The sequence below is a fragment of the Micromys minutus genome (genome assembly GCF_963924665.1).
Source record: "Micromys minutus genome assembly, chromosome: 21".
Taxonomy (NCBI): Eukaryota; Metazoa; Chordata; class Mammalia; order Rodentia; family Muridae; genus Micromys; species Micromys minutus.
This window is the reverse complement of record NC_137956.1, coordinates 29,965,150-29,984,039: the sequence shown is the minus strand read 5'-3', so window position 1 is coordinate 29,984,039 and position 18,890 is coordinate 29,965,150. Positions and strand designations below refer to the sequence as shown.

At 43.2% G+C, this 18,890-nt stretch overlaps 1 protein-coding gene across 1 annotated transcript in view; it reads right to left on the bottom strand.

The window, feature by feature from the left end:
* The window catches only part of NMNAT3 (nicotinamide nucleotide adenylyltransferase 3), a 101,411-nt gene that overhangs the window by 9,766 nt on the left and 72,755 nt on the right, over positions 1-18,890 (bottom strand). The window contains exon 4 of the mRNA XM_080933955.1: positions 2,241-2,424. Coding sequence (XP_080790081.1) covers positions 2,241-2,424 — 184 coding nt within the window. The remainder of the gene's footprint in view (positions 1-2,240; positions 2,425-18,890) is intronic.

Below are 18,890 nucleotides of genomic sequence, written 5' to 3'. Positions count from 1 at the left end.
ATTCTGGGCCCTGTCTCTCTGTTTCCTGGCCACCATGAAATACGTAAGTTGGCTCCACCACACCCTCACAATGGGCCAGAAATAGCTATGCCAGATCTGGGCTGAAAGCTTTCCAAGTGTGAGCCACAGTACAATCTCTTGTCAAATCGTTTCTTTTGGTTATTTCCCACTCTAAGGGAAAAGTGACAAGCTCAGTCACCAGAGGCTCTCTTGTTAAAAGACGTCATGGCATCAGCAAAACAGTAAGCCACGCATCAGGATAACATGTCTCCCATATGTCCCTCGGGGAACTGGTGTCACAGGGACCTTTGCCATGCTTGTTGTAGGATCCAGTGTGACCACTATTGAGAGGACATTAAATGCAGCTCATGCTGGAAATGATGTCTTCCATGATTCTAAAAAAACACTTGACTTATAATTTTAGGCCACTTTTCAATCTTTAAAACAAAAATCTTAATCAGCTATCCATTTAAAGAAACCGTTGGCTCAGTTGGTAAGTCTCAACCACACCAGCACAGCAGATATCATCCGGGACCTTTAAATAGGTATCTGTGGCTAGCTAGGGTCCACACCAGCAAATCTGAAGGCCCTGGACTTGGAGAGATCCTCAAAGAAAGTCTTCTAAGTGATTTTGGCAGCCACGTTTGTGACCAGTGTCAACTGCTCTTTAAGTGAATCTCAGCATCGACCAGAGTCCCGATTCTCTCATTCAATGACTGAAGCTGTGGGGCTCAAGCCTAGACACATATTAGAGTCACCAGGAGCAACAGAAATATGAATCTCTCCCATCATCACCCAAACCAAAGGATCATAGCCTTTGGTGAGGGACCTGGGCTGTGAACTTAGGAAGTCTGCTGTGTGTCCAGTGTCAGAAGCATTTGACGAAAGGGCACAGGGGAAAGGGGAAAGCCTGTTTTTTGCAATATCTCTGCTCACATCTGCTGACTACAGCATAAGTACCATGAAACTACCATACCATCTCCTATGTGTCCACAAATGGTGTTCAGGTTTTGAGGAAAGACCACAGCCAGCATTACAGATGTGGGGAGGGCAGGTGACATTAGCACCTGCTAGCCACCAGCTCATTTGTCTGACCGTCTCATCGAAACCAGACCCTGTCCTGCTAGGTAGGCACTGATAGTCTTACTTTAGTGGGTGAGGAGCTGAGGCTCTGAGAGGCCAACCCACTTTCTCACATTCAGCTAAATCTGGCTTCAAAGCACATTCCAGGCAACCGTGGCTGTGGCTCTCGCAGGGAAGGGGAGAAAGCACTAGTTCCTGAGTATTTATTAAAGCCAAATGATTGGCTGGATAATCTGCTGCCTTGCTTTTGTTCCTTGTGATTAGCTCAGGAGAACGGTGAGAAATGTTTTAGAAGGATGCTCTAGGTGTGTGCCTTCAGAGTGAGAGATCTGGCTTATGCCAGTAGCTAGTTAAAAAGAAGAGAGCGTGTATCTACATGGTTACCAAACGTTTATATTATCCACTTGACAGCAGGTTCTGAGGTGGCACTGAGTGGCTGAATACTCGCTGTGGTCCCTTCCCTAACAGAAGGTGCCGGACCTGTATGATTGCACAGGTCACAGCACTCCAGTGCCTTCTCACAGAGCAGCCTGTCACCAGTGATGAAACAGATCAGCCTTACTCCCCTCTGACAGCCAGGACAGCTGTCGTAATGTGGAGGGCTGGACCAGGGCTTTCAAACAGCTGTGTGGACTATGCAGAATGCTATTAAGACAAAAAGATAACCCCGGAGTAATGATTTCCACTCTTAAAATAACCCCTTTCTCTTTACATTAAAGTCTATGTCTAGCGGACAAGCCGGAAAGACAGCTTATTATATTGGTTCTGCTTTCAAACTTGTCAATGTCGGGAAATTTAAGGTCCCAGTTACGGAAGGCAATTTGTTAGTTTTCTACCAGGAAGGTTTTAAAAACCTTCCTTCGGTTATACTGTCTTCATTTTGCAAGTGATGAAGAGGTCTCAGAGAGGTTAAGTAACCTGTTCAAAGTCACAGGGCTGCTAAATGGGGGACAGAGGGCCTATGCTGTAATCCTCAGACACAAGACTCTCCTAAATGGCAGAGCATTCTCCCTCATTTTTGCTCAGGAACCTGTGTGCAAAGGGGACTCTGCGGGTCTCATTCCCTGTCAGCAGAGGCGTTTCTCTGGTCTCAGCTGGGCCCACCTCAGCACTGCCCCATCTCTTCACGCTGCAGGTGAACACCACCACCCTGTTACCTCAGCACCTTCACAGTTTCCATCCACTGCGCCTGCTCACTCTCCCAGGGGTCCACCCGAATCCAGTCAGATGTCTGCAGGGCCAGCCGGGCCATGGCCACTCGGTGGTGGGAAGCCACCAGGTCTTTCTTCCCATAACTGTCATTGACCGGGGAGATGATGCCCTCGATCACCTGGTACATTCCTAGGGAGAATAGGGGTAGACACTTGTCACCTGGTAGTACAGTGTAGGCAGTTGCTCAGGGTTTACGCCTCCATCCTGAGTGGGAGCAGACCCTGCAGGGCCCTCCTGGTGGGTCAAGAGCTTTCAAGAAAGGGCCAGGGCCCTCCCTCAGTGAGCCTGTGCTTCCCCTACAGTGTCTTCTATGCCTCAAAGTGGAAGCTTTATTGAGAGGGAGCTGTGAGGGTGGAGCTCAGACAGCAGATCACAGGACAACTGGCATCAGGATGTGTTTGGTCAACACCATGAGGTGCCTTTTTGTAGACACTATATTTTTGTAGCTGTCTCCCAGAAGGAATTTCTGGGATCAGAAAATAATGGGAGGGCATGCTGGTTAGTTTTTGTCAACTTGACACAAACTAGAGACATCTGGGAAGAGAGAACCTCAATTGTGGAACTGACACCATCAGATCAGACTGAGAGCTTGTCTGTGGGACATTTTCTTGACTGAATATTTGATATGGGAGGGCCTGGCCCACTGTGGGCGGCGCTACTCCTAGGTGGGTGGTACCGCATGGTATAAGAAAGCAGGCAAAGTGAGGACAAGCCAGGAAGCAGTGTTCCTCCATGGTCTCTGTTCTAGTTCCTGCCTCTAGGTTCCTGCCTTGGCTTCCCTCAGTGATGGACTATATATATAATCCCTAAGAAAGGATAAACCGTTTCCTTCAAATTGCTTTTGGTCATGGTGTTTACCACAGCAATGAAGAGCAAACTGGGATAGAGGGAGTTGGGAACGCAGCTGGTTTGGTGGTGGTGGGATGTGCCCTGACTGTGTAGGCTCGAGGTGACTCTGAAGTGATGTGCAGCCAACGAAAGAGAAGGCTGGTGGAGGGAGGGTGATGGGAAGGGAGTAGAGTGAGCTGCTTAGCAGTAAATATTGCCTACAGAGCCTGGGAGCCTACATGGATTTATCTGATGAGAGACAAACTGGTTCAAGAGACCGAGTCTGTATATCCCAACACTACTAAAGAGACCGTCCCCGTGACTTCTGGCTTAAGAGGTTTCACTGCACGTCTTAGGGTTTCTATTGCTGTGATGAAACGCCATGACCAAAGCAACTTAGGGAGGAAAAGGTTTATTTCTGCTTCTATTTCCAGGTGACAGTCTGTCACTGATGGAAGTCAGGGCAGGAACAAGGGCAGGGCAAGAGCCTGTAGGCAGGAGTTGATGCAGAGGCCATGGAGGAGTGTTGCTTAATGGCTGCTCTCCATGGCTGGCTCAGCCTGCTTTTTTACAGCACCCAGGACCATCAGCACAGGGGTGAAAACACCCACAATGTGCTGGACCCTCCCCCTAAAATCAACAATTAAAACACCTCACCGACTTGCCTTATGGGCACTTTCTTTTAGCTTTTGTGTCATGTTGACATAAAACTACCCAGCAGAGTGGGTGTACTGTGAATGCTTCCCTAGCTATTGTGTAGTTTTCTCCCCTGGTCAGTTACCATTGGGGAAGAGCACTGATTAATTTCCTAATCAAACTAGCACTGCATTCCTGAAGCAATCTCAGGTAAGGCAAGGTATCTTATTATTTTAAGATTATTTTTTAATTATTATTATTTAATAGTGTGTGTGTGTGGGAGAGAGGGAGAGAGAGAGAGAGAGAGAGAGAGAGAGAGAGAGAGAGAGAGAGAGAGAGAGAGAGAGAGAGAGAGAGACCCATGTATGTGCCTGTAGAAGCCATAAGAGGGCATTGAGCTATAGTCAGAGACAGTTGTGGGTACTGGGATTGAAACCTGTGTGTTCTGCAAGAACAGTTAGTGCTTCAAACCATTTAGCTATCTCTCCAGTCCCAAGTAAAGTGCAATTTATCCATGTATTTCAGTATTTGTTTCTTTATAATAATTCCCTGCAGACAGGGTCTCATTTTTACTAGCCTGGAGCTTACTACGTATACTGGGCTATGCAAGATCAGACTGGCCTGGAACTCACAGAGACCCACCCTGCCTCTGTTTCCTGAGTGCTGGGATTAAGGTGACACCATGCCAACTTTGTCTTATCTTCCTGTGTATTGAGGGGTTCTGGTTGCTGGTTATTTTTAGAATGGAGGCGGGGCTACACCTCTTCCAATCAGGTTTCTCTGCCAAGGCTTTGCCACTCCTCTGCATTCTAAATGAAGGCGTGACCTCACCAGTGAGACACCCCCCCCCCTTGCTCCCTCTCTTCTCCCTCTCTGCTTCCTCCTCTCTCTTTTCTCTGCTCTGGGGATCCTGTTCGCTGTTTCACCTTGATAACCAAATCTTACGAGGCAGGCCTGTAATTTGCATGAAGAATTTGTACTATTGATTTAATCTTCTTAGTGGTTAGAAGATGATTCGGATTTTTCATTTCTTCGTTATGATTTCCGACAGCTTACATTTCTTTGCCAGAAATTTCCCCCATTACATTTAAAGTGTTCAGTTTACCAGCACACAGTTCTGCAATGCAGGCCCTTTAAATTCCTCACACTGGAGCCCCAGTCCTTTCCCTCACAGGACTGCTTGGCTTGCTATTTTGTTAGTCTTTCCAAAGAGTCAGCCCATGGTATATTGATTTTTCTCTACTAAATGTTTGCTTTCTGTCTCACCAACTTCTTTTCTTGTTTTTATGGACTCTACCCGTCTACTCCCTTGCTGTTCATTTGCTAACTTCTCATGGTGTCTGCCCAGCTAATTAACTTGAAGTTTGTCTCATTTCCTAAAATACACAATTCAGGCTTTAACACTCCACATCTTTCCTCGTTCCTCACGAATTTTTGATATCTGCGCTTTCGTGATCTCTCAGTTCAAAGCATTTTCTAATCTCCGCTGTGATGCCTGTTTGATTAGTTATTTGGGAACATTTTTCTTCTTCCAGGTGTATCATGATTTCGGGGGCACTATATTTTGGGCATTAATTTCTAGCTTAGTTCTACTGTTCTCACAGAGCACGTGAAAGTGGAGCCAGTCTCTTGAAATGTACGTCTTCCTTTACGTACTTTCTGTGCTGGTCCACCAGCAGGATGGAGAAATGCTTAAGAAGTGTGTCTGTTCATGCTGTGGATGCTTAGAGCTGCCCATTTAGGCAAAGTGGGTGATGGCTTTGTTTAAATCTATTATTACTGAATCTGTGTCACAAAAATTGGTATTAGTCACAAAAAGCTAGAAAATGTCCTACAAATATTATGCATTTTTCTATTTTTCCTTTTCTTTCTCTTTTTTAAACTTTCACTTGATGTGTTTTATTTATGTAGTCATTCCTTAGCATCCGAATTGCTGACTCCCATCTCCTCTCTCATCAGTCCCTCCCCCCAGCCCCCCTTCTCTCAAAGGGTGGAGCCCCACCCTGGGTATCCCCCCACTTGACATATTTTAATATATGTGACTGGTTGAATACACATTTATAACATGTGTCTTTATATGAGGCTTTTTATTGCTCAGTAAGACTGTGTTAGAATTTAGTCTGATAATAACATAAATGCAGCATATGCAGTTTTCTACATTTTTCTTTTTTTAACACAGGGTCTCTCTGTGTAGCCCTGGCTATTCTGGAACTCTCTGTGTGACAAAGCTGGCTTCAAACTCACAGAAATCCATCAGCCTCTGCCTCTGCCCCCCCCCCCCCCCCGTGCAGCGATTAAAGGTATATATCACCACACTTTGCAATTTTTCCACTTTTTAATTTCAACGTATCTATACATTTTATTTTTTAGAAGGCAAGCCTTTGTATATAGCCCATTAAGACATTTTCAGGCAAGCTTGGCCATCTTGTACTTTAAACTGGAGTGTTAAATTCACTTACTTATTGTGATGTATTTGCATTTAAAAGGTATCATGTTATTTTGGATTTTATTTTTCTTGCACACAGCCTATGCTTCTTTTATTCTTTTCTTGACTGTTCAGATTTTTATTATTTCTTTCTCTCTGTCTCTTAAAGTAGACACAATTTGCAGTTTTACAACCAAAGGAAACAAAGCTCATTACTTCCTTGCTCCTAACATAGCTCCAGGGTTCTGGCGCTCAATTTGGCACCCTCCTAACTTACTTGTTATTGTTGTGGCTGCTATATATATATATATATATATATATATATATATATATATATATATATATATATTCTCCTTCCTGTTAGACCTTGTACTGGCTGGTTTTGTGTCAACTTGACACAGCTGGAGTGATCACAGAGAAAGGAGCCTCCCTTGAGGAAATGCCTCCTTGAGATCCAGCTGTAAGGCATTTTCTCAACTAGTGATCAGGTGGAGAGGGCCCAGTCCATTGTGGGTGGTGCCATCCCTGGGCTGGTAGACTGGGTTCTATAAGAAAGCAGGCTGAGCAAGCCAGGGGAAGCAAGCCAGTAAGTAACATTCCTCCATGGTCTCTACATCAGCTTCTGCTTCCTGATCTGCTTGGGTTCCAGTCCTGATTTCCTTTGGTGATGAACAACAATGTGGAAGTGTAAGCTGAATAAACCCTTTCCTCCCAACTTGCTTCTTGGTTATGATGCTTGTGCAGGAATATTGTCTGTTCTAAGACAGACCTTATTGTCTTGTTTAATGTAGTCATTGGTCGTTTAAATTTATGTCCACAGTTCCTATTGTCTTTGCACTTTCTTCCTGCACACCAATCTATCTGTCTTGAACTGCCCTCTGTCTTAGTTAGGGTTTTATTGCTGTGAACAGATACCATGACCAAGGCAACTCTTATACCAGACATTCAGTTGAGGCAGGCTTACAGGTTCAGAGGTTCAGTCCATTATCATCAAGGCAGGAAGCAAGGCACCATCCAGGCAGTGAAGGGGCTGGAGGAGCTGAGAGTTCTACATCTTGCTCCGAAGGTAAACAGAAGACTGTCTCCCAGGCAGCTAGGAGGAGGGTCTCAAAGCCCACCCTCGCAGTGGCACACTTCCTCCAACAAGGCCACACCTACTAATAGTACCACTCCCTATAGGCCAAACATATTCAAACTCCCACACCATCCATCAGACAGAATATACCCAGTAGGATTTGCTTTAAGTGGGTGACTTCATTCTAAATTATAACTTTGAAAGATTTTCACTGGGTATAAAATAAATGGTTGAAGTATTATCTTTCTTCAAAGTTATCATATTATAGCTCTCCTGTCCTGTCCTGTTGCTGTTGAGGAGTTACTGTGTAAGTCTGTCATTCCAGGGGAAGCAATCTGAATTCTTGCTGCTTCATATTTTGCCTTTATCTATATGAATTTTTAAATTTACATTCTTTAAATGGGATGTTTTTAATATGTGCATTAGTGTCTTTCATCAGATCTGGAAAATTCTTCTTCTTCTTCTTAGTTATGGAAATCATCTGTGCCTCTTTATTTCTGTTTCTTTCAGCTTTCCTACTGGAAGTAGGGATCCCCCCACACCTTACTCTCTCTGGGATTTATTAGAATCTCTCTGTGTTCTTTGTGAATAATTTCACTTCATGTATATTCCTGTCTACTCAGTCTATCATTAGCCTAATTCAAAATCATACACTAAACCTTAGTGTTTTCTAGTCTACTAAAATGGTAATACACCATTTGTTCCTCCTGTGATTTCTTCATTGGCTTATAATTCCAGACATAAATTATACATACTTAGTGAGACTCAATCTAAATAGTTCATTTCTTCAATCAATTTTAATGGCATGATATTTTTGTTTTTCAAGTTATTTTTGGTATATATATATATGTATATATATATAACTAACATATATTTGTATTTGTGTGGTGATCTTTATCTTACAACTTCTGCTGGTTACTTTTCCAATGCTGTAATCAAACTGACTGACACAGACAGTATAGAGGAGCAAAGGTGTATTTGCCTCATCATTTCTGAGGGTTTCAGACTATCATGATGAGGAAGAAATGGCAGAATAGCTCAATGCTTGATGGCGAAAGTGTGTGATAGGTACTATTCACATCACAGTAGACTAAAAACAGAAAGCAAGACAGCAAACAAGCAGAGATAGCACCCTGTCTCCCCTGCCTAGTGATCCACTTTCTCCAGTTGGGCTCTGCTTCCCAAAGTCCACAGACTTCTCAAAATAACTCCATCAAAACCGAGGACTGAATATTCAAAATATGAGCCCATGTAGAGCATTTCAAAGTCAAAACAACCAATTTAAATACTATTGTTATCTCAAGGCTTATGATAATCTTACAACGCAAAATGCATTTAGTCTATCAGCAAAAGTCCCCTTAGTCGTAACTGTTCTAGTCCTGGTCAAAGGTCTAAGCCCAGAGTCTCTTTAGCTAGGTTAGCTCCTGTGCAAATAAAAAGAAAAAATCACACTCTTCTAATATACAATTGGACAGAGTAAATATTCCCATTTCAAAATGGAAGGAATGTTGGGGCTAAAGCAAGACTGAAACCTGTTAGTAGAAACAGCAAAAACGAAACATAGGTTCATGTTTGATACTAGGGGTATGTGGTAGCATGATATGAGTTCCAAGCTCACAGATATTTCATGTGACTAGAATCTTAGGCAAACTTTTGTACAGTTTTACACAGGAACCTGTTAGGAGCTTCCTTCATAGACTCTCACCCTCTGCACACTGACTAGCTTCACAGGCTTCCCATGGAATCTTGGTGGAAGCCTACATGAATCTGTAACTTGCATTCTGTGTGTTGCCATGGAGATCACATCCAGTTCTGCAGCCTGCTTACACAGGAGTCAGGCCCCCTGGCCTTCATGGACCATGGCTGCCATAGTCTATGAGAGCCTGTGTGGCTCAACCCAGGGAAACACTTCTTAGAGGCTCTGTGTGAGCAGGTTCATGGACACATAAAAATGAGATATCTCAATGACGTTTGTAGTTTTTACACCTGGAACCTGTGATGCATTAGGTCACGATAAATCCTAAAATGACTTATCCTTCCTACTGCCCCAGCTACTTTTTGACTACTTTTTAATGGTCACAAACTCTTTAATTATGGTCCCTTTTTCTTGAACCTCAGACAAGTACTTTTTCTGGCTAACTCTCATTAGCTCCACAGCATTCTGCTCTGCTTTTTTGCTTCTAATTTTCACTGTAAACCTATATAAAATCATTCAGCAGTAAGCTGAATATTATCCTAACTTCACCTTTTCTTTACCAACTTAATTAGTCCATTACTTCTGAATTTGGCCTCACTCAAATTTTCGGGACATGAGCAAAATTTAGAATGTCTTTGCCAAATGTAACAAGAACAAACTGGTATAATCCATCTCCACCCCAAGGTCTTGTCTACATCTGAAATTTCTTTTTTTTAATTAAAAAAATTAACCAAGTTATTTATTTACTTTATATCTTGATCACAGCTTCCCATTTTTTTTCTCCAAGTCTCTCCCTTTTATGTCTCCTCTCCATCCCCATGTGGCCCCCCCCCCTCAGAAAAGGGAGGCCTCTCATGGATATCAACCAGCCTTGGTATATCAAGTTGCAGAAAGATTGGGTGCATCTTCTTTTATTGAGGCTAGACAAGGCAGCCCAGTTAGGGGAAAGGGAACCAAAGGCATGTATCTCGACTATATTGCCTATGTAGTCTGAGATAGCCCCTGCTCCTGCTTTAGGCCTCCCACGTGAATTAGAAGTTCTTACAGGTGCTGGGGTAAGTGTCTTGGTGGGAGTTCTTTATATTTCAAAAGCAATGCGTCCCTTTATTGTTGGGATTGAATGTGTGTACTGAGGGCTTGTCTGCATTCCTGCTGGATCCTATCTTTGGATGTAATCTCTTGCCACAGCAACAGCCATGTTTCTAGGTTAAAATTCCTCTTAAAGCAAGACAATCAGGGCTTCAAGACAGCTCTTCTGTTTACAAAGCTGTCTTTTAAAAAACCTAAAAAGCATGGTTAATAGGTGTAGCGCCTCACACTTCTAGGAGACAAGGTTTCAGAGCAAACCTCTATTCTGACTTTTATAATCTCTCTGCCCCTTCTTTATAATTTTCCCTGAGCCTGTGTATCATCATCTCAAAATTGTTTCAAGAATTATTGCTAAAACACAGTTGAGACATTTTTATCCTAAATCTATCAAATTCAGCTCATCTTATGACTAAGGAGTTCAATGAATATACACATATATTTTAATTTATTTCATTTTTCACTCACATTTTCTTGTGATAGTAAACAAAAAATGGGGTTGTAATAAAGTAACTTCTGATCTTTAGATAGTCTGAATATTATCTTACTAGTAAACTGTAATGCTTATTTAAAAGATCTTTTCTGGGGCTTCATTTATGATGAAGTATGATTCAAAGTTCAAGTAAACAAGAATACCTTTGGCTGAGAAATCATTAAGATTTTATTGATTATTTTTTGTAATGTTCCTAAAACCTTGTCTATGAAATACACGTTTTTTAAGACACTTACTAATTCAGTAGCAAAATCATTTAAAGCTTTGGCATCTAAAATCTTAAAAAGACAGTCATTATGATACACTCTTCTATGGGCATTTCTATGGGCACCATAAGAATCATGAGGCTCTGCTTAAAGTATTCATGGGTAATTCCTCCCCTAAACCAAGTCCCAAAGGGCCCAAGAATCACATAATCAAGTTTATGAAAACAACCTTACTCCTGGTACCTATTTTTTGTATTGCTTGTTTCATGGCTACACACTGTGACTAAACCTAACACCATCAACTCAAAGGAAAAAGGAGTCACTTTGGTTCAAGGTCTCAGAGGCTTTTTGGACAATATAGGTGGGAATTTGTGGTGGAATAGCTTAGTTAATGGCGACAGGCACATGCGGGTTTGCAAAGCATGGCAGACATAGAAGCTTCAAAGACCTATCTTCAGTCTCCTACTTCCTCTATTCCCCAAAGTTTACACAACCTCTCCAAACATAGTGCTACCAAGCGGGGCAGCAAACACTCAAATCACAAGCCTGGGGGGAATATTTTAGATTCTAATTACAACTGGGGTGTACTCTATTGGCAAGCATGCTACAAGAAACTAGGTAAAGTTTTGTGTTTCCCTCACTTAAGTGGGTACCTTTTACTCTTTGTGCCTTTTCTTCCCATCCAAATATAAGCATTTAGTGATATATTTCCCTCCTTTCCAGTGTTTTGAATGCATCCAATGTTTTGATTGGTCACGATTTCATTTCCACAGTTTCATATATTTAAATTTTTTCTTGTGTCTTCATATTTTTATGTTGTCTCTTTTACTATCAGCTTGACCCACTAGAAACAAAGACCATATATTCTATGATTTCAATTACTTTAAGTCTCTTGAGCTATGCTTCTTAGTTTAGGGTATGATTCACTGAATTTTCCAATTGTGCTTGAGAAAAACAAATTTACCTACATTGGCTGTTGAGCTTTACACAGTTCAGTTAGACACAGAAGAACAGTTCTGTATCCTTCCTGAATGCCTTTTCATCTTGTATTCTGCCTGGTACCAGCGAAGACCAGGAGCTCATGTGCATTTGATTACAGTTATGAATTTGATATTTTCTCCTAACTTCTGCTTTCACTGCCTGTGCTTTATGATTCTGTTGCTAGTGTGCCCACACAGGGTTATTATGTCTCAGTGGGTCACCGCTGAACTTTTAAGCTTTCGTAGTAATTGGTTCTTTAACAAATCTGCTACATTGTCATAGTTTTCTTTTTTCTTTTCTACATATATGTTTCAGTTTCTTCACTTGATAACAATTTCAGCATCTGCACATGCTACTTTTACATCTTGTGTTCTTATTCATTATGTTTTTGCTTCTTTTGTGTTTGGTTTTTCGATGCTTGCTGGCTAATGTCCCTAACACAGTCATCTGTGTGGACCCCTAAGACAGAACTAAGATAGGTGTGTTGAAGCATGACTGGACCATGATACAAGAAACAACAGAAGGGACAGCTCATCACATCAGAGGCAGCATGACTGGACACTGATGGGAGATCCCCCTTTAGAGCATGGAGGTGAGCGTCATTAAAAGAGACAGCTTAAAGTAAGGGGGAGGGCAGGCAGGCCATGGGCAAACTGATGGAAAACAGGTTCTTCAGGAGGACAGGGGTGGGGGTGTGGGGGGAGTGGGGAATGGGGGTGGAGATTGAGCATGAACGTGAAGGATGAACAAAGGGGATGCTCTTGTTTTAATAAGCTTTTTGGAGCAGGTGGTAAGTTCCACACTATCTAACTTAGTTTGATTTAGTCCACTTAACTCTTAGCATGGAGCCAGATACTTGGTAGTGCTATAAGCACTTTTTCAGCTCGGGGTGATGAGTGGGGGTAGTTGTGAGGCCATATTTAGGTACTTAACATAGAAATTCTCAATCCTCTTCCTCCCTCCTTCCCTCTCTCCCTCCCCCCCCCTCTCTGTGTGTGTGTGTGTGTATGTGTGTGTGTGTGTGTATGTGTGTGTGTGTATGTGTGTGTGTGTATGTGTGTGTGTGTGTGTATGTGTGTGTGTGTATGTGTGTGTGTGTGTATGTGTGTGTATGTATGTGTGTGTGTGTGTGTGTGTGTGTGTGTGTGTAAACAACACTGATTTTTTTTTCCAGGCTGCCAGATCTCATCTGGTCTCGCAGAGTGACTGACATCTGTAAGCAGCAGGTCCATGTATCACGGTAAGCTGCTTACTTGGGTGGCTACAGATGTTTAATGGCTCATCATTTTAGCTTTAAAAGTGAAGCTTGAAAGATGTTCTCACTGTGCCAGTGGATGCTCTTCTGGAAACTGGAAGCTCTCAAATGCATTTTCTATTTCTGGGACAACCTGGACGCTTTGATCCCTCCACCCTGAACTCTGATGTTCCCTGATCTGGAGGATGGAAGGAAGTAGCTGAGAAGGAAAGAGAACCATTCAGCTTCTGGCTCCAGAAGCGGCTTCTTTCAGTGCAAGCATGTGTGAAGGTGAGCGTTCTCTCTGTTAGAGCTGTTGACCGACAACCTGAGCCAGCACCTAAGGACTCAGAACACAGGATTTTTCTAAACTCCAAAGAGTATCAGGAAGAGGAGAACACAGAAAGAGAGTGAACTGTGGTGAACTAGACAACAGGAGGAAAGAAGAACCAGGAAGGGCTTGTGGTTCATAGAGTAATAGAAGTGCCACAATGTAAAGATGGCTCCTCATGCTCTGGTGCCTTTCAACCAGGAGTCATGTTGGTGATGGGGCTGGGTGGTGGGCTGGTTGGCTTTTGTCAAGTTGATACAGACATGTATCAGGTATATGTGAAATGAAGAAATCTCAACTGAACAACTACCTCAATCAGACTGGCCTGTAGACAACTCTGTAGGGCATTTTCTTGATGATCAGTTCAGGGCCCAGCCTACTGTGTGTAGTACCACCCCAGGGTTAGGAGATCCCGGGATGTATAAGAAAGCAACCTGAGCAACTCAGGAGAAGCAAGCTTGTAAGTGTTCCTCTGTGGCCTCTGCTTCAGTTCCTGCCTCTGGGTTCCTGCTCTGAGTTTCTGTCTTGGCTTCTCTTGATGGTCTGTAATCTATAAGCCAAGTAAACCCTGTCCTTCCCAAGCTGCTTTCAGTCACAGTGTTTATACCACAGAGACCAAAACCTAAGTAGGACAGATGGGCACAGCTTAGGGACACAGCTAAGTCTGGAAACTGGAAGGCTGATGGCTCCTGTTTTGCTGTTCTCATAGGGTTCTGGGAGAAAGGCATCTCACTCTGTCCCACGCCAGTGTGAACAGCAGAGCAGGACTGTAGAGCAGTATGCATAGGCAGGGCACTTCATTCAGCGAACACCCCTCCATCAGCTTCGGTGGGCCACGGAGAGCGTCACAGATTCCAAAGGCTCCTCAAAACAGTGGCAAACGAGGTTAAGAATGAGTAGTTAGAGGGCAGAGTCCAGGGACCACGGTGAGCCCAGGCTCAGCAGCTGGGACATAGCCTGAGCCAGGAGATACCGAGGAAGCTTCAGCAGTGCAGGCAGAGCCAACAGAAACTCATACCTGTGTTTGTGAGCAAAGAGGGTCGGATGCATCCTTCTAGGGGCAGAATGCAAAGCTTCCCAGGATGCTTAAGCTGCTCTTGAAACTGACCTGTAATAGACCTGGCTTAAAATTAGAACATTTCCTTCAACACTTGTGAAGTATTAAAGAAAGAAAAGTATGTTACATCCCTATACATCTGTGTCCCATTTTCTCCAGAGGAAGGCGTGTGATTGTATTTCCCCTTTAAGAAGAAATGGGGCCTAGGGGGACTCTCTGGGGGCAATTTACATACATGTGACCTTCATGTTGGTTTCTTATTTAGAGGAAAGCAGGATGGGAGGACAAAGACGCACTTGCCGCTTTGCTGGTTATCCTGGACAGTCAGGTGTCCTTTCTGATGGGTTAGCTCATCTGACAGCAGGTCACACACAGAGAAATCAATGCTCTTTTATAGCAGCCAGGGGAGAACAGTCAATCAAAATAACACTTTGAGCTAAGGTCCCTTCATGCCTTCCAAATGGGCCATGAGTCTGAGCTATTTCCCTTCTGTGCTGTTCTTGGCTACAACGCCAGTGTTGCCTGCCATGTGAACTCTCCCTTGCTCTTCCGTTCCACTCAAGAACCTCTTGTGACCCCCTGCTGCTCACCCTACCCTCCATTATAGCCTGTGTATGATTTCATCTGTCCTCCCTTGTCTTCCCCAAGAAAGTGAGAGCTCCTAAAGGACACGGGATTGACATTTCTTCCTGGATAACATCCCTAAGTATGAGGTTTTGCCAGCCTCATCTTGAGGCTATTGAAGCAACTCAGGGCTGTGAATTTAGCATGGCAGATAGAGTTCCTGGTTTACTTCTACTCCCTCTGGAAATGAGTAAGATGGAAAAGGGGGAAAAAGATAAAGTTGAGATCACAGGAGTGATGGTGCGTGCGTGTGTGTGTGTGTGTGTGTGTGTGTGTGTGTGTGTGTGTGAAAGAGAAAGCAATAGTTAAACAAAGCCAACCAGAGCCAGTGGGCAGCAGATGCAATAGAAGGTAAGATATAAGGACAGCCAAATCCCAAAGTGAATTGGGACATGGAGAAGTAGTAAACTCTATGTGTCAGGGCTCAACAATGGGAGAGAGCAGAACCAGTTGAGAGTTTGTTTTTAAGGAACCTTAGATCTGCCCCAGTCCCATCCCACCACAGTGCTTAGCTTAAATCTCCTACCCTGGCAGGCAACATATGGGCTTTCTGACTAGGCTGGACCAGAGAGAACTATGATTCCTGAAGCAGGAGAAACACCTAGACAAGAGCATTTAAGTTTGCCTTCCTGAATATAAGATGGTGGTGTCTCTGTGGGGAAGGTATCCAGATTCGCAAGGGCATTTCCTCATATCTGGGGACCTTGAGCCCACAAAGCTGTCAGTGTAGTTGTGACACCAGCTTCACATATGTGCCTGAAGTTTAGGGCAGCATTTATCACCTGACCTGCAACTATGCCTGGAAGGCTGCTATGATTTAGATATGGGTTAAGTGCATCTTCCCAAAGGTTCAAAGCTTGGTGCGTTTGTCTCACTGGGGAGTAGGGCTCACACTAAGGGGTCAGGCCTCCTGAGGTTTCAGTTCCCAGTCTGAAGGGATTGATGCTTCACGGAATGGGTGAGTCATCATGAGAGTTGTTCTATGAGACCAGTTCTTTCCCATCTCCAGCTTTCATTTTGGTCATGTGACCTCGTATGTCCTGGCATGGCCTGGGAGAGGCCTTTATTATAAGACCAACAAGTTGTGCTTCCAGACTCCAAAACTGTAACAACTCAGCCTCAGGCAGTTTTGATATTGCAACTGATAATGGATTACGCATAAGAAAAGATGAATTTGGGAAGGAGTCTTACCACAAAAGACAGAAACTAAAACAACTGCCAGGAGAAAAAGGCCTTTGGAGCTTACATACGATGCAGAGAGCAACAGAGAAAGAGAAACAACATGGTGCAGTAAAGGCACTTGCCACAAAGGCTAACAACCCAGGAGTCCTATATTGGGACCTCCATCATGGAGGCAAGTTGTCCCCTCACCCTTATAACACACACACACACACACACACACATACTCCCTTTGGCATGGCTTGGGTTCTGGAACTTTATCTAGGGCAATAATGGAATGCAGAAATAATAGACGTAGAGAAGCGTGCACAGAAATGCTGGCACTGGGTAGTCTGAGCTTTCTGATGGAGAAGCAACAGCACCCTGGAAGCTCAGGGTGCTTTTATATACACTGAACAGGGAGATGTGGTTTGTGGTTTCGTCAACAAGGAGGCAGGTTTAGCTAATTTTGGTAGGAGCAGTCTCTAAGTTATAAACATCTGGGAGATCAGGGTAGGGGAGGGGCACAGTGGACACTTTCTGCACACACTATTACTATCTGTACATGAACTTGAGGAAGATTTTGTGTTCCTTATGAGCCTCATCCAGGGAAGGCTTTGCCACACCCACAGGGCCTGAGGCACAGGGGTCTTGACATAGAAATGCTCATGTTGGTAATACACATTCATTCAGGACCTAGTTATCTTCCTATACAACACACAAATTAAATAAATGTTATATATATACATATATATATATATATATATATATATATATATATATATATATATATATAACCCTTACAGTAATAGCATCAGAAACACTTCAGGGACTATATCCTATCCATGAACTAGGAATGAGACTTTATAAAGAAACAGGACACAGCTCTTAGAGATGAAAAGGTATTCAATCAACAATGTTCATCAACTTCCTGTAAGTGCCAGCTGTGGTGCTGATGCTGGGGAAGCAGTGAAGATGCCAGAGGCCAGCTCCTACACTACATCTTCTTACAGTCTGGGAGATGGCCTCCGCAGTGACATCATTTAGTAAAGAGAATCATATGCTAGAAAACAGATAGCACCAGATGTACAATCCAGGAAGTGAGCTCAAGTTAACAAAAACTCCAGATAGAGCAGAAAAACCAAGAGGAAATCACCAAAGACACAGGAAAACAGTTCTCCTAGACCAGAAAGACCTATTTCAGTCTGATAACTAGTGCTTTGAACAGAAAAAGGTCAGCACCATGTGGCCCCTTATGGAATTCCAGACCACGAATTTGAAAGTTAAAGATTCTAGATGTTTCCAGGAGGAAACTATAGGTCAAACACGCCTGACTGAAAAGCAGGGGAGCACTGTGTTTCTTCACAGCAGTGGAAGCCGGAGACAGGAAGAGAAGTCTCCAAAGTTAAATGAAAACAGCTTCCAAAGTACACTTCTGCATTTGGCCAATTACCAACCAATTAAAACTGGGGCTGGCAGACTTTTTTCTGTTAACAACAGATGATAAACAACCAAGGCCTCTTAGGCTATGTAAAATCTTTCTTGAATCTCTTTTGAAAAAAAAAAATCTTGACTAGAAAGAAAACTTATAAGCCATCTTAATTCACAAAATGAATAAAAAACAGTCTGTGGGCCAGATTAGGCTTGTGGGTTGTGGTTTACTGCCCTTAGCAATACTGAATAAGATCCTGTCTGTACATATAGCAAGGTCCTGGCCGACTTACCCACTATGCAGGAGTCCTCAGGAAGATGCCTGAGGATGCAACTTCTCTAAAATGAGAACATAAATCAACAAAAGCATAGGACTCAAGAAGCAGGGTTCAGGACCAGGAAACAGGGAAGGGAATTCTGGGGAAACAGAAGAAAATCCTCGGAAGGTGATGCCTGGTAATGTGAGCTGCGTGACTTTGGGAGGATACAGGAGAAGAAGCAGTGACTGGTGTAAGGAACCAGGAGCCCCGAGGAAACAAGGGAATGACGCAACCGACTCGGAGGTTGGGAGACGGAGCTTCTGTGAGAGAAAATGGAGTCACAGGGAACAGTTTCATCTACACTAACCCAAACATCTTCAGTAACAACATTGGCAAACACCATAAGCTGATTCATTTGGGAGCTTGGAGTGGGGGAGGAAGTGTGGCTGAATGTGGGGATGAAGAAGTCATTTTTCATAACTGGAGGCCGACAGATAGACAGCATCTAAATCTGAAAGGGGAACCGATCAGAACAAAGCTCACGAAGCTAATACTGCTTATCTGGCTGATTCTGTCTTTACATGCTTTCCTTTAAGTAAGGCTACTGTTCCACACCTACTGTTTATATCACGTTTACAGCTTTCCTAGATGGTCAACATTTGCTCTTGAGTAATAGCTCTTTTGAAAATATACTTTTTGATGTCTTTCCAATATTGGAAATTAAAAAATAAATAAAATTGTGCTAGAATTCTTTCTCCACCACTTCTTAGAAATTCTGAACAAATGTGGGCCTTGTCAACAGAGCCACTTGAGAGGTGGAACCAGTAGGGAGTAAGTTCAAAGCCAGCCTGGGAAACCTGATGCGACTCTGCCTCAGTAAATAAATGATAAATAGTAATTAAGGAACAGAGATGCAACTCATTGCAGTCTGTTCGCCTAACTTCTTAGCACACACACACATGCACAGGAAAATTATGAACAAGGAGAGTTAGCAGCAGCTATCAAGACCTGGCTTCAGAGTACACACTAGTAATAGGACTACTCACTGAAAAAAGAACAACAACAACAACAACA